This window comes from Medicago truncatula, chromosome 6 (genome assembly GCF_003473485.1).
Source record: "Medicago truncatula cultivar Jemalong A17 chromosome 6, MtrunA17r5.0-ANR, whole genome shotgun sequence".
Taxonomy (NCBI): domain Eukaryota; kingdom Viridiplantae; phylum Streptophyta; class Magnoliopsida; order Fabales; family Fabaceae; genus Medicago; species Medicago truncatula.
The window spans coordinates 37,518,756-37,543,225 of NC_053047.1; the positions used below are offsets into that span (position 1 = coordinate 37,518,756).

A 24,470-nucleotide genomic window follows, 5' to 3' on the forward strand; every position below is an offset into this window, starting at 1 on the left:
CCCTCTCCTATCCATACTCCTAGATTGGGTTCTTGGAAGCCTCGTCCAAATAATGTGATTAAAGTTATGGTAATGATAGTTCGATTAATAATCCTGGTAGATCAGGATTTGGGGATCTTCTGAAGAATTTTCTAGGTGGTTGGATCATTGGTTTTGCTGAAAGTTGCGGATCATTTGGGCATACAACATTTTAGATTGTATAACCCAAAATGTTTATACAATCCAACGCTATCTTTCAAAAAATCCAACGCCCTACCTACAACATACTCCCTCCATCTCTAAATAATAGTCGTTTAAGATTTATACACGGTTATTAAGAAAATGATTAATTATGTTGATTTTGATGGTAAAATTAGTATCATTTACTTAAACACCCGTATTAATTGTAGTCAGTGGAGTAGTTAAGTTGGATTAAATTCAATAAATAAGGGTATAATAATGGAAAATAATACTCCCTCCGGTCTTATTTATAAGAAAAAATTAATTTTTTAGATTCATTGAATAATTGATGTATTAGTCTAGAGTATAGATCAAATGCATCATTTATGCAACGAATCAAAAAAGTCAAATGTTTTATATAAATAGGACCGGAGGAAGTAATAAATGTTGCATCGGTATTCTAAAGTGACAATTATTTTAAGAAAAAGAAAAAATGGTAAAGAGACAATTATTGTGAGACGGAGGGAGTATTAGATTATATAATCCGAACCACATGTGAAAGGGTTGGAAAAAAAAAAAAAAACTTCTTAATTAAATACCTTTCAATCCTGCATATTATGGCATACATAAAGAGATGATATAAGCCCAATCATAATTCAACTCATGAAGAAGAGTCAAACCCTAGTTGCCTCCAATTCCCCATACCAGAATCCTTTTTATGATTGTGCAGGAATTGTATCCAACAGTGATGACATATATCCTCACAATAGAGGATATCTACCTTTGTTATAAGCCAATACTCAGTCCTAAACCCCAAGGTACTCAGCACAAGAAGACAATACATAATCCCCTCCTCTAATAGCAATACTAACCAAAGGTATGCATCATATTCCACTTCTCCTAGCAAACACTTAAGAAACAAACTCACTCAAGCACCAGAGTATCTTAACATGACTAAACTAACTAACAAAAATCACATTTGACCACTAAACTAATTAACGAAAGACAAATTTAAGAACCAAACTGATTAACGAAAGACAAATTTAAAGATCAAACTGATCACCTAGAGACACATTAGAGAATATTTTTGTAATTTTAATAACGCCTCCCACAAATGTGTTATTAATCAACTTGGCCGTCAAATGTGTCTTCGGTTAGTTTTATCCTTGAATGTATCTTCCGTTAGTCAATTTGGTCCACAAAATTACTAACAAAAGACACACTTAGAGATATTTTTGCAATTTTAATACATTCAAAGACTATATTAACAGTGCCTTCACATATTTAAGTATCAAAATTAGTGTTTCCTCAATAATAGCATGTATACATAATGCTTTACATTACATTATAATATACATTATGTATGCATGAGTTCTACATCCTGCTTCCTGTGCTAAATGAAGGAAAATCAGCAAAGAAATGAAGTAAAGGAGATAGACGACATCAAAGAGTAATTATATCACCATACAACTGTGGCTTAAACCCATCCCTCAAAAAAAAAAAAAAACTGTGGCTTAAACCCAGTCAAGGGCAATCATGTACATGTCAATATGTGCAAAAAACTGTAGATGCAACTGAGACAAATGAAATGGACAATGGAATGTTTGCTTCACTGTATCAACCCTGAATCCGCTACTGAAAAACGCAACACAGCGATGTTTCACATAGCGTCTAAGGGACGCCGCTATCAACTTCAGAGTGGACAGATACAATACAACAGTATGCCATTTTCAGCCAAGACATAATAAATGAATCTGTTGGAACAAAATGTGTTTCACAATGAACCTTATTAAGTTTTGATGATAACAAGGTATTAAAAATTGTCAATTGGTTATTACTAATAATTGTTCAAGTGTACAGGACCAAAGGCTACTCAAGTTATTTCAATAGGTCTTGGAAGAACAATGGAATGTAAAAGAAATTCTGAGCATCTGAAGAAAACTGCTCCTGAAGCTGAAGTGCTTCTGAAGTAATGACGTCATCAGAAGCAGAAGGTCTTCAGAAGCAAAAGTTTTCATCAGAAGCAATATCTTCACCAGAAGCTACGTTTGATCCTTTAATCAAACTGAAGATTCAAAGTAGCTGATTCTCAATTCAGTCTTATCCAAGAAGAACGAAGAATTGAAAGGGAGGTATCAACGAATATATGGATAGCACTGATCACTTGTCTCTCGTTAATAGAGTTGACAAAGTACAAGTGTACAACCACTACCTCCACTACTCTGTTTTCTGTCTACGCTACAAGACAAAACAACAGCCATGCCTGCAGAATTTGTACACTCAAGATGGGAATGAATTTGAAGCTTATTCTTCAAAGGACTACACCCAAATCAGGCAAAGGATCACTGGTGGATAATCAAAGGATTTCAAACGACTCTTTAGACGTGCTGATTATCTCAACGTCTATTTCACGCCTCTATATAAAGGAGTGAAGACTTGAAGATTAAACAGATATACATAAGTTCAAAAGCGCCAAAACTCTGTCAATTTGATTCTAAAAAGCACACTGAATTTCTGCACTGATTTGATACATCTTAGAAATTCAAAGTCTAGAGTCTTTTCTGTATTGTATTGTGAACACCACTGATTGTATATCAAGTGTTCAATTCAAACTCAATTCTCTGTATTTTTGTTTGATTAGAAGTCTCTTGCCTGCGTGCTTGAGCATTAGAAGTCTCTTGCTTAGTGCTTGAGCATTGGAAGACTCTTGCGTGTGTGCTTGAGCATTTTTGTGAAGTCTCATACTTAGAAAGTATTGAGTAGTTGTAATCTTTGTGATTATAATGAAATCTCCTTAGAAGTGCAAGGGGGACTGGACTACTTCCGTGTTGTGGAAGGAACCAGGATAACTGCTTGTGTCTTTGTCTTTCTTTTCTCTGCTCTGTTCTTTTCCGCTGCAATCTGACTCTGATAATTTCATCAGAAGCAATCAAACTGCTTCTGAAGTTTTATCAGAAGAAGTATTTTTTTTAAGAGAAAAAGAAAACACAATTCAACCCCCTCTTCTTGTGTTTTTCACCTTCAATTGGTATCAGAGCATGCTCTGTTATCACAGCACTTAACCGTGTTACAGTTCAAGATCTATTAGAAAAACATGTCTGGAGATGAGGAATCAGTTACTACAAAATACACAAGTGTCAAGCATGACTATGATACTGCTGACAAGAAAACAGACTCTGGAAAAGCTCCAAAGTTTAATGGAAATCCAGAAGAGTTTTCATGGTGGAAAACTAATATGTACAGCTTTATCATGGGATTGGATGAAGAGTTATGGGACATACTGGAAGATGGAGTTGATGATCTGGATTTGGATGAAGAAGGAGCTGCTATAGACAGAAGAATACATACTCCTGCTCAGAAGAAGCTTTATAAGAAACACCACAAGATAAGAGGAATCATTGTGGCTTCTATACCTCGCACCGAATACATGAAGATGAGTGACAAATCTACTGCGAAGGCTATGTTTGCTTCTCTATGTGCAAACTTTGAAGGCAGCAAGAAAGTAAAAGAGGCTAAAGCTTTGATGCTAGTTTATCAGTATGAACTTTTCAGAATGAAGGATGATGAGAGTATAGAAGAAATGTACTCAAGATTTCAAACTTTAGTTTCTGGATTGCAAATACTGAAGAAAAGCTATGTTGCTTCTGATCATGTTAGTAAGATTTTGAGAAGCTTACCTTCAAGATGGAGACCCAAAGTAAATGCTATTGAGGAAGCTAAGGATCTAAATACTTTAAGTGTTGAAGATCTTGTTAGCTCACTCAAAGTGCATGAAATGAGTTTAAATGAGCATGAAACCTCTAAGAAGAGTAAATCCATTGCTTTACCATCTAAAGGAAAGACCTCAAAATCTTCCAAAGCCTACAAAGCCAGTGAATCTGAAGAAGAATCACCTGATGGAGATTCTGATGAAGATCAATCTGTAAAGATGGCTATGCTGTCCAACAAGCTTGAGTATCTGGCAAGGAAGCAGAAGAAATTTTTGAGCAAGAGAGGTAGTTACAAGAACTCCAAGAAAGAAGATCAGAAGGGATGCTTCAATTGTAAGAAGCCTGGTCATTTCATTGCTGATTGCCCTGATCTTCAGAAGGAGAAGTTTAAAGGCAAATCCAAGAAATCAAGCTTCAACTCCAGTAAATTCAGAAAGCAAATCAAAAAGAGCTTGATGGCGACCTGGGAAGATTTGGATAGTGAATCTGGTTCTGATAAAGAAGAAGCTGATGATGATGCTAAGGCAGCCATGGGGTTAGTGGCAACAGTATCATCAGAAGCAGTATCAGAAGCTGAATCAGATTCAGAAGATGAAAATGAGGTATATTCCAAAATCCCTAGACAAGAACTTGTTGATTCTCTAAAAGAACTTTTATCACTGTTTGAACACAGAACCAATGAGTTGACAGATTTAAAAGAAAAATATGTTGATTTGATGAAACAACAAAAGTCAACTCTATTGGAACTGAAAGCTTCTGAAGAAGAACTCAAAGGGTTTAACCTCATATCAACAACATATGAAGATAGACTCAAGAGTCTTTGTCAGAAGCTACAAGAAAAATGTGATAAAGGTTCAGGCAATAAACATGAGATTGCCTTGGATGATTTTATTATGGCTGGAATAGACAGAAGCAAAGTTGCTTCTATGATCTACAGCACATACAAGAACAAAGGCAAAGGGATTGGATATTCTGAGGAGAAATCCAAAGAATACAGTCTCAAGAGCTACTGTGATTGTATCAAGGATGGATTGAAATCCACCTTTGTGCCTGAAGGTACAAATGCTGTAACTGCTGTTCAGTCAAAACCTGAAGCTTCTGGTTCACAGGCTAAGATCACATCAAAGCCAGAAAACCTTAAGATCAAGGTGATGACAAAATCTGATCCTAAGAGTCAAAAGATTAAAATTCTGAAAAGATCAGAACCTGTTTATCAAAATCTGATTAAACCAGAATCTAAAATCCCAAAACAAAAGGATCAGAAGAACAAAGCAGCTACTGCTTCTGAGAAAACAATACCAAAAGGTGTCAAACCTAAAGTATTGAATGATCAGAAGCCACTCAGCATTCACCCTAAGGTACAAGGGAGGAAAAGTAAAACCTCCAAAACTAACCCAAAAGGACCCATGAAGATATGGGTACCTAAATCTGAATTGGCCAAAAATGCAGGTGTGCTTAAGGGCAAGAGAGAAACAAAGGTCATGGTACCTAGACAGCGGATGTTCAAGGCACATGACTGGAGAGAAAGCTTTGTTCCTTACCCTTACAATGAAAGATGGAGGAGAAGTGAAGTTTGGTGGCAACCAAACTGGAAAGATCATTGGTACAGGTACTATTGGTAATTCCTCCATCTCAATTAATAATGTGTGGCTAGTAGATGGTCTGAAGCATAACCTATTGAGCATTAGTCAATTTTGTGACAATGGGTATGATGTAACGTTCAGTAAGACCAACTGCACACTAGTCAACAAGGATGACAAATCCATTACATTCAAGGGAAAGAGAGTTGAGAATGTCTATAAAATAAATTTCTCTGATCTGGCTGATCAGAAGGTAGTTTGCCTTCTGTCAATGAATGATAAAAATGGGTATGACATAAAAGGTTGGGACATGCTAATTGGAGATTAATTTCTAAAATTAGCAAGTTACAACTGGTCAAAGGATTGCCTAACATTGATTATCATTCAGATGCACTTTGTGGTGCATGTCAGAAAGGGAAAATTGTGAAAAGTTCTTTCAAATCTAAAGACATTGTATCAACCTCCAGACCCTTAGAATTACTCCATATTGATCTTTTTAGTCCAGTTAACACTGCATCTTTATATGGAAGTAAATATGGATTAGTCATTGTTGATGATTACAGCAGATGGACTTGGGTAAAATTCATTAAAAGTAAAGACTATGCATGTGAAGTGTTTAGCAGCTTCTGCACTCAAATACAATCTGAAAAAGAATTGAAAATTTTGAAAGTCAGAAGTGATCATGGTGGAGAATTTGAAAATGAGCCATTTGAACTTTTTTGTGAAAAACATGGGATTCTCCATGAGTTTTCTTCTCCTAGAACTCCACAACAAAATGGGGTTGTAGAGAGAAAGAACAGAACCTTACAAGAAATGGCCAGAACCATGATCCATGAAAACAACTTAGCTAAACATTTTTGGGCAGAAGCAGTCAATACTTCATGTTATATTCAAAATAGGATCTATATCAGACCTATGTTGGAGAAAATAGCATATGAACTCTTTAAAGGAAGAAGACCCAATATCTCTTACTTTCATCAGTTTGGATGTACTTGTTACATCTTAAACACTAAAGACTATCTGAAGAAATTTGATGCCAAGGCTCAAAGAGGAATCTTTTTAGGTTACTCTGAAAGGTCAAAGGCATACAGAGTGTATAATTCAGAAACACAATGTGTTGAAGAATCTATGCATGTAAAATTTGATGATAGAGAGCCTGGAAGTAAAACTTCAGAGCAAAGTGAAAGTAATGCAGGTACAACTGATTCTGAAGATGCATCAGAATCTGATCAACCTTCTGATTCTGAAAAGTATACAGAAGTTGAATCTAGTCCAGAAGCTGAAATCATTCCAGAAGCTGAGTCTAATTCAGAAGCAGAACCTAGCCCAATAGTACAGAATGAAAGTGCTTCTGAGGACTTTCAAGATAACACTCAGCAGGTTATTCAACCTAAATTCAAGCACAAATCTTCACATCCTGAGGAGCTAATCATTGGAAGCAAAGATAGTCCTAGAAGAACAAGATCACATTTTAGACAAGAAGAGTCATTAATAGGACTGCTTTCAATAATTGAGCCTAAAACTATTGAAGAAGCTCTCTCAGATGATGGATGGATATTAGCTATGCAAGAAGAGCTAAATCAATTCCAAAGGAATGATGTGTGGGATCTAGTATCCAAACCCTTTCAGAAGAACATTATTGGAACAAAATGGGTATTAAGAAACAAGCTGAATGAACAAGGAGAAGTAACCAGAAACAAAGCCAGACTTGTTGCTCAAGGCTACAGTCAACAAGAAGGCATTGATTACACTGAAACATTTGCTCCAGTTGCAAGATTGGAAGCAATCAGGTTACTTCTATCCTACGCAATTAATCATGGCATAATATTATATCAAATGGATGTCAAAAGTGCCTTTCTTAATGGTGTCATTGAAGAAGAAGTGTACATTAAACAACCTCCTGGGTTTGAGGATCTTAAGCATCCTGACCATGTTTATAAACTTAAGAAATCACTATATGGCTTGAAACAAGCTCCCAGAGCTTGGTATGATAGACTAAGTAATTTCTTAATTAAAAATGATTTTGAAAGAGGACAAGTTGACACAACACTCTTCAGAATGACTCTTAAGAAAGATATTTTGATTGTGCAAATATATGTTGATGATATAATATTTGGTTCTACTAATGCATCTCTTTGCAAAAAAATTTCTAAGTTAATGCAGGATGAATTTGAAATGAGTATGATGGGAGAATTGAAATTCTTTCTTGGAATTCAAATCAACCAAAGTAAAGAAGGAGTATATGTTCATCAAACAAAATATACAAAGGAACTTCTGAAGAAGTTAAAGGTAGAAGATTGTAAAGTGATGAACACTCCAATGCATCCAACTTGCACCTTAAGCAAAGAAGATACTGGAACAGTAGTAGACCAGAAGTTATACAGAGGTATGATTGGTTCTCTGTTATACCTCACTGCATCTAGACCTGATATTTTATTCAGTGTATGCTTGTGTGCAAGATTTCAATCAGATCCTAGAGAATCTCATTTAACTGTAGTTAAGAGAATCTTCAGGTATCTGAAAGGAACAACTAATCTTGGACTCCTGTATAGGAAATCCCTAGATTATAAGTTGATTGGATTCTGTGATGCTGATTATGCTGGTGATAGGATTGAAAGAAAATCAACCAGTGGAAATTGTCAATTCCTGGGAGAGAATCTGATATCCTGGGCAAGCAAAAGACAAGCAACTATTGCTATGTCTACAGCAGAAGCAGAATACATTTCAGCTGCAAGTTGTTGCACACAACTACTTTGGATGAAACATCAGTTGGAAGACTATCAGATTAATGCTAACAGTATTCCCATTTATTGTGATAATACTGCTGCTATTTGTTTGTCAAAGAATCCAATTCTACATTCAAGAGCCAAACATATTGAAATCAAACACCATTTTATCAGAGACTATGTTCAAAAAGGGATTTTAGATATACAATTCATTGATACTGAACATCAATGGGCTGATATATTTACAAAACCTTTATCTGTTGAAAGATTTGATTTTATTAAGAAAAATTTGAACATGCATTTTGTGTCTGATTGAAAAATTGCTTGCCTCTGAATAAGAAGTTTGGTTCTGAAGTTTATTCAGAAGCATTTGGTTCATCAGAAGCTCTTAACTGAGGTTCTGAGGAAAATGTGCTTCTGAAGATGACGTCAGCACTAAAACTTCAGAAGTGGTATTCTTTGCTTCTGAATAGCATGGTTAGTGGGAACGTTGGTAGTTACTTTATGTAATAGCTGTCCCATTACCCAAAAGGTAGTTTTCTGAAGAGTCTCTGACGTGGTCTATTTGTATTGGAGTATAACAAAAAGGGCAATGATGTTTTATTTGCTTTTTAACATACTTACACGCGCCCCCAATTTGTCATTAATGCTGTGTTTGTTTGTCCCTTCTGAATTGCAAACGTTTTAATAAAAACACTAAGTCAATTCACACACTTCTCACTTCACAACAAACACTTCCTATTTTCTTCTCAACCCTCTGCGAAAATAAGCGCATTCACTCAACCTCTCAAAACACCTTAGAACCCTAAAACTACTTCAAATCAATGACATCTTCAAGTTCTGCTGGTGGTTCGTCATCAAATATGGATATAGATACTCCAGCATATGAGATCAAAGGAAGAACTATGTCTATTGAGGAATGGGAGTTAATCATTCAAGCGGAAAATCTAGTGGATTTCGCTTCTCTAACTTACCATGGGTGCGACTTGGTAAAGTTCTACGAGAAGCAGAAGCTGATGAGTTACTTCAGTCTTCTCAATGGTCCTACTTACGAAGTGCTGGTCAGACAATTCTAGGTAAGAGCTTCAATTTTTGACAAAGTTGCTGCTAAACAAGAAGAAGCTCAGTTGATTCTGGTTGATCCTACTTTGGAAGGAAAAACCAGAGAAGAAATGGGTCTACTCGCCTTCACTGGGACTGAGATTAGATCAAATGTCATGGGGATTCCTGTAACAATCAATGAGCAAGTGATTTCTCAAGCCATGAGAAGGGATGCTGCTGGGACATACGATGGAGAAGAGATTCCTAACCCCAGAACAAGCCCTTGGAAGGAAATAGTAAACAACACTATTTACGGATCAAAGGATGCTAAGCCTTACAGCACCTTAAGCATGGAAAAGAAAATGCTGCTGAAGATCCAGAATGAGAACATATTTCCCAAAGGTGGAGGAAATGATCAACCTTCACTTGGTCACAAAGTCTTTCTGCATCACACCATCTCTCAGGAAACAACAATGAACGTTCCCAAGTATATGTTTAAATACATGATCAAGGAACTCAAGAAGAGTCAGATGGAGAACAGGAAGTACGTTCCCTATGGAAGGCTGCTCTCCATAATCTTTCAAGAAGGAGGACTCCTAAGTGCCCTGAAAGATGTGGGCATTTATGATAATCAGAAGCTGGGAGCAGTCACAGGAAAAATAATCAATGGGGTAACTCTGGTCAAGATGAGGCTGACTTCAACTTGCAAGAAACTAGATACAGATATGCATGAATCTGATGTCATATTTGATCTAGTCACTCATCACATCCCCATCTGCAAGAAAGATCCCCTGGATGTGCAAAGGGCCTACATCTTGGACTTCTACAAAAGCTACAACAAGAAGATCAGCTTGAAAGATATCCCTGAAGAGATGTATGGTGGTGATCTGCCTGTGGCCAAAGGCAGAAAATCTAAGAAGAAGCAGATCACCAAGGAAGAATACCTTGCTGAAGATGCTGCTGAGAAGGGTGCTCAGAAGCATCAGAAAGCTAAGAAAGAAAAATCTGCAATGTCCACCATTCAGGAAGAAGTGGAGGATTTGGATGATGTCCCTCTTATCACAAAAAGGACAAGGAGTACTCAAGAAACAGCAGAACAACCTGCTTCTGAACAAACTGGTTCTGAACAAGCTGCTTCTGATCAAGCTGCTTCTGAAAAGCCTCCAAGTCCCAAAAAGAAAAGAGAAGCTGCTCTTCAGACCATCAAAAGGAAGAGATCTTCAAGGAATCTGAAGACAGCTGAAGGACGAAGGGTAGAAATGTTGGAAGAATTGGAAGAAAACTGGGATGAAGACTCAAGCCCCAAGAAGGCAAAAAGGACTATAACTTCTGAGACTATAGTCATGCCCAGTTTTGAAATGACTGAAGAATTAAAGCAGTATGCTAGGGAGTATTCTGAATCCAAGATAGCAGAAAGGAAAAGGATGAAGGAATTGTATGAGAAAGAAAGGGATGAGCGTCTCAAAGCTGCAGGGTATGTGCCTACTCCCGTCGTTGCTGCTTTAGCTTCTGAGTTAGAGCAAGAAACTATTCAGCATGGAGTAACTCTGCTTTCTCAAGCCCTGAAGAATAAGCAAGCTTCAGGAGCCACATCATCAGATCCTTCTACAAATGCTCCAGAAGCACCTCAGTCAGAACCTCTTTCTTCAGGTAATCCATCCAAAGCTCCAACTTATACTCAGTTTCCTACTCTACCCTCTTCACCCTCTTCATCATCCACAGAATCAGATGACCAACCCCTTAGCCAACACATAGACAAACTTCTAAAAACCAAACCTACCAAACTAACAGAATTTGGAACACTTGACTATGAGAGAACTCAAATAGAATTTTCCAAAAATAGGATTAAACTGTGTGAGAAATTCAATTTGCCTACTACTCATCCACTATATCCAGATATTCCAGAACCTGTTAGTATACAACAACCTGAACCTAACCAAAAACCTACCCAAACAAACTCACCAAATAACCAAACTCCACAAAAAGCCTCTGAAGTAGTTTCAGAAGCAACTACTTCAGAAAACCCCCAACAACAAGAAAACTCAACCCTTCACAACTTAGAAAAACATCTAGGTGGTGAAATGCAACCAACATCCACAAAGGCCTCTAAGACAGTCCCTGGAGAGACTGTGTTAGAAAACCAACAAACAGAAACCATCCCTGAGCAAACTGTTCCTGAACAAACTGTTCCTGAACAAGATGCTTCTGAACAAGTTGCTTCTGAACAAGTTGCTCCTGACCAGCAAACAACTTCTGACCAACAAATAGCCTCTGACCAAACAACAGAACCAGATCAACAACCAGAGCCACCAATAATAGACTTAACCTCTGACCAACCTTCCACATCAAATACAACTCAATCTGAACCTTCAACCATCCCTGACAGTATCTTTGAGACTGAGTATATAGAGGAACAGCTGATCAGACTTAGTGATGAGATTCAGGCACTGATTCTTCGCAGAACAGTTCCTGTACCTCCTATTCACTATTATGATCAGTGGATGGATCTGGAGAAGAGCTTTGTTGATCTGATGAGTCAGCTCAGAACAAAATGTGTGTCATCTCACTCTGCTATGCTGAAGAAGCTATTGGATGATATGCATGAAGCAGCTAAGGAGAAAGAGCTGAATTTTGTGCCTCTGCTGGACATCTCTCCTTACTATCCAGAAGAAGAGTACATCACAAGGGCTGCAAGAATTCATGCTGGGCATAAAAGGAAATTAAGGGAAAAGGATGAGCTACTTCAGAAGAAAGATGATCAGATCAAGTATCTCTTAGAACAGTTGTATAAGCAAGCCCAACCTTAGTTGCACACCCAACACTAGCTTGTTTTTTACTTTTGTTCTTAGTAGCTTTGTCTTTGTATCTTAACCTTTCTTTATATATATCATCATTGTTTCTGGATCTTGTGCTTTTTCACCTTCAATATGTTTTGCTCTGAAATACTATTTTTTTAAGGTTTATATGTTTATATGCTCTGCTACTCTTTCTTTTGTTTTTATTCTTTTTGTTGATGACAAAAGGGGGAGTAAATGTATAGTATTTTTAAGGCACTGAGCCCCACTATAACCACTTCTAATTTTTTTTTAAATACTTCTGATCTGATTTTTATGAGTAATTTATTGAAATTTAATTAATAAGAATAGAACTCAGGGGGAGCTTACAAACCTCACCTTAAAGATCTATTAGACTCAGGGGGAGCTTACAAACCTCTATCCCAGTGGTCAACTTATTAATTAGATCAACAACAATTGAACATTTTAAATACTATTGTTTATCATCATCAAAAAGGGGGAGATTGTTGGAACAAAATGTGTTTCACAATGAACCTTATTAAGTTTTGATGATAACAAGGTATTAAAAATTGTCAATTGGTTATTACTAATAATTGTTCAAGTGTACAGGACCAAAGGCTACTCAAGTTATTTCAATAGGTCTTGGAAGAACAATGGAATGTAAAAGAAATTATGAGCATCTGAAGAAAACTGCTCCTGAAGCTGAAGTGCTTCTGAAGTAATGACGTCATCAGAAGCAGAAGGTCTTCAGAAGTAAAAGTTTTCATCAGAAGCAATATCTTCACCAGAAGCTACGTTTGATCCTTTAATCAAACTGAAGATTCAAAGTAGCTGATTCTCAATTCAGTCTTATCCAAGAAGAACGAAGAATTGAAAGGGAGGTATCAACGGATATATGGATAGCACTGAGCACTTGTCTCTCGTTAATAGAGTTGACAAAGTACAAGTGTACAACCACTACCTCCACTACTCTGTTTTCTATCTACGCTACAAGACAAAACAACAGCCATGCCTGCAGAATTTGTACACTCAAGATGGGAATGAATTTGAAGCTTATTCTTCAAAGGACTACACCCAAATCAGGCAAAGGATCACTGGTGGATAATCAAAGGATTTCAAACGACTCTTTAGACGTGCTGATTATCTCAACGTCTCTTTCACGCCTCTATATAAAGGAGTGAAGACTTGAAGATTAAACAGATATACATAAGTTCAAAAGCGCCAAAACTCTGTCAATTTGATTCTACAAAGCACACTGAATTTCTGCACTGATTTGATACATCTTAGAAATTCAAAGTCTAGAGTCTTTTCTGTATTGTATTGTGAACACCACTGATTGTATATCAAGTGTTCAATTCAAACTCAATTCTCTGTATTTTTGTTTGATTAGAAGTCTCTTGCCTGCGTGCTTGAGCATTAGAAGTCTCTTGCTTAGTGCTTGAGCATTGGAAGACTCTTGCGTGTGTGCTTGAGCATTTTTGTGAAGTCTCATACTTAGAAAGTATTGAGCAGTTGTAATCTTTGTGATTATAGTGAAATCTCCTTGGAAGTGCAAGGGGGACTGGACTACTTCCGTGTTGTGGAAGGAACCAGGATAACTGCTTGTGTCTTTGTCTTTCTTTTCTCTGCTCTGTTCTTTTCCGCTGCAATCTGACTCTGATCATTTCATCAGAAGCAATCAAACTGCTTTTGAAGTTTTATCAGAAGAAGTATTTTTGTTAAGAGAAAAAGAAAACACAATTCAACCCCCCCCCCCCCCCCCCCCCCCCTTCTTGTGTTTTTCACCTTCAGAATCATGAAACCCAAACTAATAATTGTTTTATGAGGTAAAAAGTCCTTCCAAGACATGCACTAGAGCAAGAGTAAATTCAAAAAATACTAAAACTAATGCATAAAACCAAATGCTCTGCTGACAGAAAGTATGTTAAGTCATTGTAAACTCTCTGTGTGTCTATAATGAGATCACACACCTTGTATTTATAATGGCTTTACAATAAATACATTGAATGCTTATTTAGTAAGCACTAGCCTAGGAAGTTGAATACTCTAGAAGTAATAACAATCAATCTAGGAAGTTCTATAATTAAAGGAATATCTAAAGATTCTTAATTTTAACAATAACAAATTGTAACTAGAAAGCATCTCACCTAGTTTTACTCTTTAGAGTAAACCTCTTGCAATCATTTCACGAAGAAGTTTCACCGCCTTACCATTCTTGTTGTTTTTGAACAAAGCACTGATAAGAGTTTCATAAGTTACAGCATCAGGCATGCAACCGTTGTCTTCCATTTGTGAGAGTAAGGACAATGCTTCATCGAAAAAACCCTCTTTACAAAGCCCATTAATCATCACAGTATACATTCTAATATTTAATGGGTAGCCCTTACATAGAAGATCCTGATAAATCCTTTGTGCATCCTTAAGTCTTCCATTTTTGCATAGTCCATCAACAAGTGTTGTGTATGTAGACATATCTGGCTGAATTCCTTCGTCTTTCATCTTCGTTAACAACGCAATTGCCTTGTCAACCTGATGGTTTTTGCACAATCCATTTAATAAAGAATTGTAAGTGATTATATTAGCTGGTTGACCTCTATTATTAATCTCATCTATAAGATCCCAAACATCAGAGATTCTTCCCGATTTGCAAAGTCCATCAATAAGTGAACTGTATGTAACAGTATTAGGAGTCATGTTTTTTAAATGCATTTCTTTGAAAAGTTTCACAGCTTCATCCACCATTTTATTCTTACATAATCCATTAATCATGACACTGTAGCTATGAACATTAGGAGTCACTCCCCTTAGAGAAATAGTGTTGAATACATGTTTGGCCTTGTTGACTTCTTTTACCAAGAAATACCCATCCATCAAAGAAGTATAAGTAACAACATTAGGTTCCACGCCTTGTTTTATCATAACAGATAACACACTTGTAGCTTTTTTCACCTCTCCTTCCTTACACAAACCATCAATCAAAATATTAAAGGTGTAAACATTGGGGTTGACGTTATTTAACGACATTTCATTTAACAAACCAACTGCTTCTTTCAACTGACCCACAATGCAAAATCCATAGATTAAACTATTGAAAGTGACGACATTAGGATAAATTTTCTTAACAATCATTTCAGAATATAAATCATACGCGTCAATTACGAGTTTATCCTTACAGAAACTATCGATGATTGCAGTGTACATTATGACATCAGGTCTAACCAATAATAACCCTTCAATCTTTCTAAGCAACTGCAGGGCAGCTCTTGTTTCTCCGGATTTACATAACCCATTGATCAATGTCCCATAACTAACCTGATCAAGATGAAACCTCTTTCGTATAACATGATCATGAAAGTTAAGGGCTTCTTTAACCTTGCCATTAAGACAGAGACCTCTGAGAAGTGTATTCACTGTTACGGTATCAGGCTGATAACCTAACTTGAGAATCTTGGCCACCATAGAAAATGCAAAATTGAGTTGACAAAGATGGGAGAAACAATTAATCAATATGTTGAAAGTAAACATTTCAGGTTGAATTCCTTTAAGTTCCATTTGTTGAGAAAATGAAATAGCAATTTTGAAATGATTCATCTTAACAAGGGAAGATAGAATTTTGTTAAATTCAAAGATTGGTGGAGTATGGTTATTCATATGAAGAATGTGATTGAATGATGAAACGGCGTCGTCGAGATTGTCAATGAAAGAAGGAAGTGGCTGAATGTGTAATCGACGATTAAGAAGAAGAAACGAATTGGGAGTTGCGTACCTTAATATTGTGAATGTCATTTCTAAAACACTGACAGTGTAAGTCCCTGTAGCTACAAACGCACGATTGCCGTTGAATCCACTTTTCCTAACTTCTGTGTCTACTCAAATGGATTCATATGAAAGGAACATATGATGTTTGGGTTGTTTCTCGATTTAAAGGGAATTGTTTGTTTCATTGAACAAAAAATGGACATTTTTTTCAAATTCTTTTCTCTTAGAACAATCTTTATTATAACAAACAATATAAAAAAAAAATATAATCTAAAATTCTTTTTTTAATGATACCAACAACAATTTTTATCATAGAAAAAATTATTTAAAGATATAATTGATATAATGAAAAAGTAAATATAGATACACTCACTCATCTAGTTTGTTACACTTTTTAACATAAAAGTGTAACAAACACAAATGTCTTTTTTTTATCATTTAAAAATATTCCCTCCCCTTCCTTCCAAAATTCTCCATCCAAACACACTCTTAAAGATTAAATTCCAGTCAAAAAAAATTTAGAGATTAAATTGAAAGTAAGTTGGTAAAATATGATAATACAATTAAAAGTAAGTGGTTAAATATAGGAAATAATTTAAGAGTTTAATGACATTAGAAATCTTTTTCCTTTTAAAAAAAAAAGAATTAGAGATCTTTTTGAAATATTAATAAACATAGGGACCTATTTAAAAGCGCTTTATAAAGTTAAAGATTAATTTGATGGTTTCTTAGATAAAATAAATCCACAAATTTTACTTCAACCCATAAAAATACTTACTAAACTGGATACATGATTGAATTTTCAATCTAACTCATTCATTTTGTCTATCGACATAAAAATAAAATTAAAAACGAGTTTTTTTGGCTCAAATTAATAACAAATTTTAAATAATGTTTTTTTTTTTGACATAGTTTAAATTTTCTTTGAGTAAAAGAATGAGTTTTAATTTCAAAAATAAAATTCCTTGTCCAATACTATAAATCAGATATATTGTTCTTGTCTGAAACTCTAGTTGAAGTTAATAAAATTGAAGATTTCCGTTATTTATTGGGTTACGATTCTTGTTTTGCTCCAGTTCGAAGTAGTAGATGTGGTGGTATCGCTTTATTTTGGCGCAATACGGTTAACTGTAGTATTGTTAATTATTCAGCTAACCATATTAGTGCAAAAATTGAAGAAGTAAGTGGAGAAGCTTGGATGTTTACAGGTTTCTATGGGTATCCAGAAATTGGTCGAAGAAGAGATTCGTGGAACTTTATTCGTGGCCTTGCTGGGCAAATTAATCTACCATGGTGTTTAATGGGAGATTTTAATGATATTCTCCATGCTGATGAGAAGAAAGGTAGGGCTACCAGACCCAATTGGCTCATAAGGGGATTTCGTCAAGTGGTTCAAGATGTTGGACTTGTTGATGTTCATATGGAAGGATATCCGTTCACCTGGTTCAAAAGTCTGGGTACTACTCGTGCTGTAGAAGAGAAATTGGATATAGCTTTAGTTACTAACTCTTGGATGCAATTATTTCCAAATGCGAAGTTAGAAAGTCTTGTCGCTCCGTCGTCCGATCATTTTCCTATTGATGAGATAAAACCGCAAGTGCACGGTCTTACCGAAGTAGTATAAAAGAGTGTCGTTCCGACAGGGAGTAGTTCAATTTAATTAACCTTTAGAGATGATTAGAAGAGAGAAGAGATTGTAGATTGGGGGTTTTTAAACGGTTGAAAGCAATATAATAAAAGAGCCTTGGGATCGTTGGTTTCATCTAAATAACAAGTCCTTCTCAAACCAAAACCATGAGCTTATAATGTTATGTTAGACCTAATTTCTCAAGACAGTTTCTCTTAAGTTCCTCTAGCAACCAAGCCTATTTCGCTGACTTGATTACTATTGGATTTTGGTTCCTCTAACAACCAAGCCTATTTCGCTGACTTGATTGTTATTAGTTCCCTTGAAGATCGAAACTATATGTCTCAAAGATTGCAAAGCCTATTTCGCTGACTTTGCAATCCTTGTCTGAATTCACTTGTTCGAATATCAAAGCTCCACTTTCGTTTTATGAATTGATATTTGGAATAATGGACGAACAATTATCAAACCCTCCACTTTCGTTTCCACAGTTTGATAATGGTTAATCCATGTTAAGACGGTGAATTCAGATAAGAAATTAGGGTTACATAAGATTAAGGCTTAGGGCTTGGTTTGATTAGGATTATGTCATTTAGACTTATCCAACAATCCCAAGACAAGAAGAAGTCTACTCACTCATGTTCATCGTAGACATGGGGGAGAAGAGAGAAAGCATGAAAGTAAAAGACAGGAAAATAAAGGAAAGGAAAAGAACTTTATTTAGAAAAGCAATTGTCACTTATTGTATTCCAAGTAAAGATGAATATTTGTGATGGCTAGCTACTCTATTTATAGTACACAATTGACTTAAAATCTAAGCAAGTATATTCCTAGAATATTCCTCGGTAGATTGTGCGCCAAAATAGAATAGCTTGGAGTCCAAGCAAAAGCAGCAAAAGGTCTCTGGAGGGTGGCACGGCCGTGCCAAGGCTAGCACGGGTCGTGCCAGGCTTCTGACTTGTGGGAGATATATTTTGTTTCCCAATCTTCGTATTTTCGTGTCCAATTTGCTCCAAATCCCTTTCTTTTGCTCCAAGACTCAATCCATCCAATATTCTTCCCTGAAATATAATAAATTGCAATTTAAAGTAAACTATCCTAAAAAGGAAATAATACTAATATAAAATAATATAAAATCTAAATAAAACTAAACTAAAAAGCATATTAAAATAGCATATAAATGACTCATCACCTATTATGTTGGACAAAAATCCAGTGGCTCAGAATCTTAGAGTCAAAAGATCCTTCAAATTTGAAAATGCTTGGAGAATTGAAGATGATATTAATGAAGTGATTAAGGACAGTTGGTCTGGAAGTACAGGTAATAGCATTATCAATAAACTGTCAAATTGTGTCGAGGATTTATCACATTAGAGTAAAACTCATTGTAACAAACTCCGAGTGGATATTGAAAACTGCCGAAAGCAACTCGATAGGAATCGAAGCACCACAGGAATTCGGGATGAAATCCAATTTGATAATTTGAGGCAAAAGTTTAACCATTTACTTGTGCAAGAGGATATGTACTGGAGACAGAGAGCCAAAACTCACTGGTATCGTGATGGAGATTTGAATACGAGATTCTTTCACACGGCAACAACTTCAAGAAAGAAAGTTAACAAAATTCTTTCCTTGGAAACTGATGAAGGGATTCGAGTGACTGATGACACTAGGATGCGGTCCATTGCAAAAAATTATTTTGAAAATTTGTTTGAAGGTCAGGAAAGTGTTCGTTCTAGAGTGCTCAATATGCTAGATAAGGTGATTGATGATGATGACAATGTTCAGCTAACTTCATCTTTTTGCATAGAAGAATTCGAAGAAGCAACGTTTTCCATGCAACCGGACAAATGTCCGGGTCCTGATGGATTTAATCCTGGGTTTTATCAACATTTTTGATCAGTATGTAGTGAGGATATTTTCAAGGAATGTTGTCAATGGATGAATGAAGGGCAGTTTCCTCCTATGTTGAATTCTACAGATATAGCTTTGATCCCCAAAGGCACATAGCAAAAGTCTATGAAGGATTGGAGACCCATAGCTTTGTGTAATGTTTTATACAAACTTTTGTCCAAGGTCCTGGCTAATTGGTTGAAGAAACTTTTATCTAAGTGCATTGCTGATTCTCAATCGGCATTTGTACCGGGTAGATCTATTTGAGATAATGCTTTGGTTGCCATAAAGTTGATTCATCATATGAAGACTAAGACTAAAGGTAAAGATAAAAGTGTGGCGCTGAAGCTGGATATAAGCAAGGCTTATGATCGTATTGACTGGTCCTATCTTAGAGATGTCATGCACAAAATGGGCTTCTCAGGGAAATGGATCGAATGGATCATGATGTGTGTAGAAACTGTTGATTACTCAGTTATCATGAATCAAGAGGTGATAGGACCTATAATTCCAGGTCGCGGGTTAAGACAAGGTGATCCTTTGTCACCTTATCTCTTCATTCTTTGTGCCGAAGGATTATCAGCGCTAATCAGAAATGCTGAAAGTAAAGGCGATCTCGAAGGTGTTCGGATATGTCGTCTTGCTCTGAGGGTATCCCATCTTCTGTTCGCTGATGATTGTTTCCTGTTCTTTCAAGTGGAGGAGAGTCAATCAATCATGATGAAGCAAATTTTAACTCAGTATGAGGAAGCGTCAGGACAAGCCATCAGTCTACCCAAGTCTGAAATCTTTTATAGCAGGAATGTGGCAGAACCATTACATCAATCTATCACAAACATTTTGGGTGTGCGTGCAGTTTTAGGTACTGGTAAGTATCTGGGTCTCCCTTCAATGGTAGGCCGAAGTAAGAAGGCAACTTTCAGCTTCATCAAGGATAGAGTATGGCAGAAGATCAATAGTTGGAGTAGCAAATGCTTGTCTAAAGCAGGAAGCGAGGTCATGATCAAATCCGTTCTTCAATCTATTCCATCTTACATTATGAGTATCTTCAGGCTACCAAATCATTTATTAGATGAAATTGAAAAAATGATGAATACCTTTTGGTGGGGTCATGGCGGTTCCAACAACAAAGGTTTGAACTGGCTATCCTGGAAAAAGCTTTCTGTTCACAAGAATGATGGAGGCATGGGTTTCAAAGACCTGTCAGCTTTTAATGTGGCAATGCTTGGTAAACAGGGATGGAAGCTGCAAACCAATACAGATAGCCTTGTCTCAAAAATCTTTAAAGCTAGATACTATCCGAATGGTAATTATCTAGATGCCAAATTGGGGCATAATCCGAGCTTTGTTTGGCGTAGTATTTTCAGTGCTAAGGTGGTGGTCCGACAAGGAGCTAGATGGAAAATTGGTAATGGTTTTAATATTCCTATTGTTAAAGAACCATGGATTGGATCAGGGTTTAGCATTCCCCCTGTGGGTGATGGCATGATAGCCCTACAATCATACTCTGTAGGTCATCTTATTGACCAAGAAGGTAAGGTTTGGAACGAACAGTTGATTCGTCAATTGTTTGTGGAAGATATGGCCACTAATATCTTAAACACTCCTTTACATCACCAAGTTTCGACAGATAAATTGATATGGAAGGCGGAGAAGAATGGACTCTATTCTGTAAAAAGTGCCTATCGAATTTGTATTAAAGAGGTCATAAATAATGATCATCTGTGCAAACCGGGATATTGGAGTGGTATCTGGAGACCGAAGGTCCCTCCCAAAGTCAAAAATTTAATTTGGAGAATATGTAGAGACTGCTTTCCAACTAGAGTGAAACTACGAAGCAGGGGTGTCACTTGTCCATCCGAGTGTGTCATGTGCGAAGACCCTCATGAAGATAGCTATCATATCCTCTTTCACTGCCCAAGATCAATTGATATTTGGCAAACAGCTAATTTTTGGCATTTGATCTCACCGGCTCTTAACCAGTTTGATAATGCTCCTGATATTATTTTTAATTTACTGCACAATCTGTCGGCAACTCAAATTGAGAATATTGTCACTATAATGTGGAGTATTTGGAAGGCCAGGAACCTTAAGTTATGGCAACATGTGTCTAACTCAACTACTGCCATCCTGGAAAGAGCAAAACACCTTCTTGATGGTTAGAGGAAGGCCAATCGGAAGCAAGCTCCTATAAGGTCAGATAACCAAGCTCTACTCCCGAGTGCCTCAAATTCTAGTAACAATGCAAACATTAGATGGAGGAAACCAGAAAGTGGTAGATACAAATGCAATGTCGACGCCTCTTTCCCTACCATGATAAATAAAGTAGGCTTTGGAATGTGTATCAGAGACTCGGATGGGAATCATGTTCGTTCAAAAACTATGTGGTTTAACCCAACTTGCTCTGTAGATGTTGGGGAGGCTCTGGCATTACACCATGCGATTCGGTGGATTCATGAACTTCAACTTTTAAATGTTGATTTTGAAGTGGACTCAAAAAGAGTAGCTGATTATTTCAACAATGGTCGTGGAGATGTCACCGAATTTGGCTCTATTATGGACAGTAGTGTCCAATTCTGCAATAATTATTTAACAAACTGTCATGTCGAGTTTATTAGGAGGCAAGCAAATGAGGTTGCTCATGTTTTAGCTAAAGCAGCCACATCTAGTACTAGCTTTCAGGTGTTTGATGATATTCCAGCATGTATTACCGATCTAATTTTTAATAAAATGATATAATTTACCTTCTCTCAAAAAAAAAAAAATCAAGCAAACATTTTCGAGCAACCCGCACACACAAAAAAAGTGAGCAACTCTACTTGTCAAAATTCAGACTTTGATTCATCAAGTGACAAATACTAGAACATTCAACGAGACTCCACTTCATTGATAATAATATAATGTTTGTGTGGGATAAAAAAAGGAAAATATAAATGATTATTTTTCTTTAGTAGGTTTATCATGAGAGGTAATCATACTTGAATGTTCTGAGTTTATTTACATATTTATCATTTGCGTTTTTAACGATCTTGAATGATATACTTTATGAATTTTAACGATCTTTGAATGAGATACTCTATGAAGATTAATCTCCTCAAGTTAACTGAGATTCATTTAATCCAACAAATGTGTTTGTTGTGAATTCCGGTCTCAAAATCACACCAATACGAACTATGATGTGTGGAGCAAAGGAAAGTAGTAACCAATAACAAAGTGAATGCAAGCAATAATCAACAATAACAACACCTAGATCTAATCTAGGAATCAAAGTGAAAAGCACAAACCACAAGCAAAATATAAAAGGAGAGAAGAGAGAAACAAACACACCAAAGATTGTTCACCCAGTTCGGTCCAAACTTGACCTACTCTGGAGGAGAGATTGAACTCTCCAATCCACTAACAATGAGTTCTTCAAAGAGATACAAAAGAGTTACAAGAAATTAGCTTTGACAAGTTCACAAAGAACAACCCTAATTTCTACCCTTTTTTCCAATCTCACCAAGTTCACAAAGAACAACCCTAATTTCTACCCTTTTTCCCAATCTCACTAAGACACTTAATGTTTTCCAACCTAAGAGAACTCTAATCAAAGACCCTAAACCCTAAAGTTGCTTCCTTTGATTTCTCAAGTTTCTCTCTCTTCAAGCTCACCTTCAAAATCTGCAAAGAACACTTTTATAGCTGTCTTCTGCGTCAAAATTGTGTCACGTTTTTCCCCAATCGTGCCACGATTGATGCGTACGATCCAAGGTACGACCAACCTTATCCTGAAAATCTTGCCCAGCAAGCCAAAAATCGTGTCACGATTTCCCAAAATCGTGTCACGATTGGACGCCCTGAAAACCAACTCTCGACATTATCAAAATCGTGTCACGATTGCCAAATCGTGTCACGATTTCTCTGCTTTCCAACTTTGCAATTTGAAGACATACACAACAGTGTTAACTTAGATGTGGTAATGTCTTTCTTTGGTATGATGCCCTTTATGTTCCTTGGATCCTTATCTTAACTGAGATGTGGCAAGATCTTTTCAATTCTAGGACAAATTCAATCCAAAATCAGAAGCCTTTTTTATCATTAAGAACACCAATTGGATTCAGTGTAATTCAGGTTCTTTATTGTGCAAATTGCAATCAGCTTCCCAGTGCCTTATCCTGTCTACTACACTTCCTGCAGCTCCTGAGTTTAACTGAAACTTACTCCATAATCGATACATAATTTACCCCAATAAAACAAGTCAGAAAGATCTCATACTACATACAGTATACATAATGTTGCTCCATCACAAGAATCCTACACCATCCATCTTTGAATTTGGTAAGATTTTAGGTTCCCTTGTCAAGGCCAATCATTACTCCATTGTTGTTTCCCTTCATCGACAAATGGAATTCAACGGACTTGCATCAAACTTAGTCACTTTGAGCATCTTGATTAATTGCTATTCTCAATTAGGTCAAAACGCTCTTTCTTTTTCCGTATTTGCCAACATTCTCAAGAAGGGCTATGGTTCGGATGCTATAACTTTCACTACACTCATCAAGGGTCTTTGTCTCAAAGGTGAGATTCATAAAGCATTGCACTTTCATGACAAGGTGGTTGCTCAAGGATTTAAGTTGAACCAAGTTAGTTATGGGACCTTGATCAACGGGTTATGTAAAGTTGGACAAACAAGAGCTGCGTTAGAATTCTTGAGACGAATTGATGGGAAATTGGTTCAACCTGATGTTGTGATGTATAACACGATTATTGATGGTTTGTGTAAAGATAAACTTGTTAATGATGCTTTTAATTTATATTTTGAAATGGTTGCTAAGAGAATTTGTCCTAGTGTTGTCACGTATAATACGTTAATTTGTGGTTTATGCATTATGGCTCAATTGAAAGATGCAATTGGTTTGTTACATAAAATGATATTGGAAGACATCAACCCAACTGTGTATACTTTTAGTATATTGATTGATGCATTTTGTAAGGAAGGAAAAATGAAAGAAGCTAAAAATGTGTTTGCTGTGATGATGAAAGAAGATGTAAAACCTAACATTGTTACTTATAACTCTTTAATGGATGGACATCATCTGGTAAATGTGGTGAAAAAGGCCAAAAGTATATTCAATACTATGGCTCAAATCTGAGTGGCATTTGACACTCATAGTTACAGTATCGTGATTAATGAATTTTGT

The 24,470-nt window shown here is 36.4% G+C and overlaps 2 protein-coding genes across 2 annotated transcripts; one reads left to right on the forward strand and one right to left on the reverse strand.

Moving 5' to 3' along the window:
• Positions 1–13,943: 13,943 nt before the first annotated feature.
• Positions 13,944–15,893, reverse strand: LOC120580903 (putative pentatricopeptide repeat-containing protein At1g12700, mitochondrial). The gene has a single exon (XM_039835131.1). It carries the CDS (start codon positions 15,795–15,797, stop codon positions 14,172–14,174), a length of 1,626 nt encoding a protein of 541 aa, XP_039691065.1. The 5' UTR covers positions 15,798–15,893; the 3' UTR covers positions 13,944–14,171.
• A 7,668-nt stretch (positions 15,894–23,561) lies between these two features.
• Positions 23,562–24,422, forward strand: LOC120576117 (putative pentatricopeptide repeat-containing protein At1g12700, mitochondrial). Its single transcript, XM_039827114.1, has one exon. It carries the CDS (start codon positions 23,562–23,564, stop codon positions 24,420–24,422), a length of 861 nt encoding a protein of 286 aa, XP_039683048.1.
• Positions 24,423–24,470: the final 48 nt, after the last annotated feature.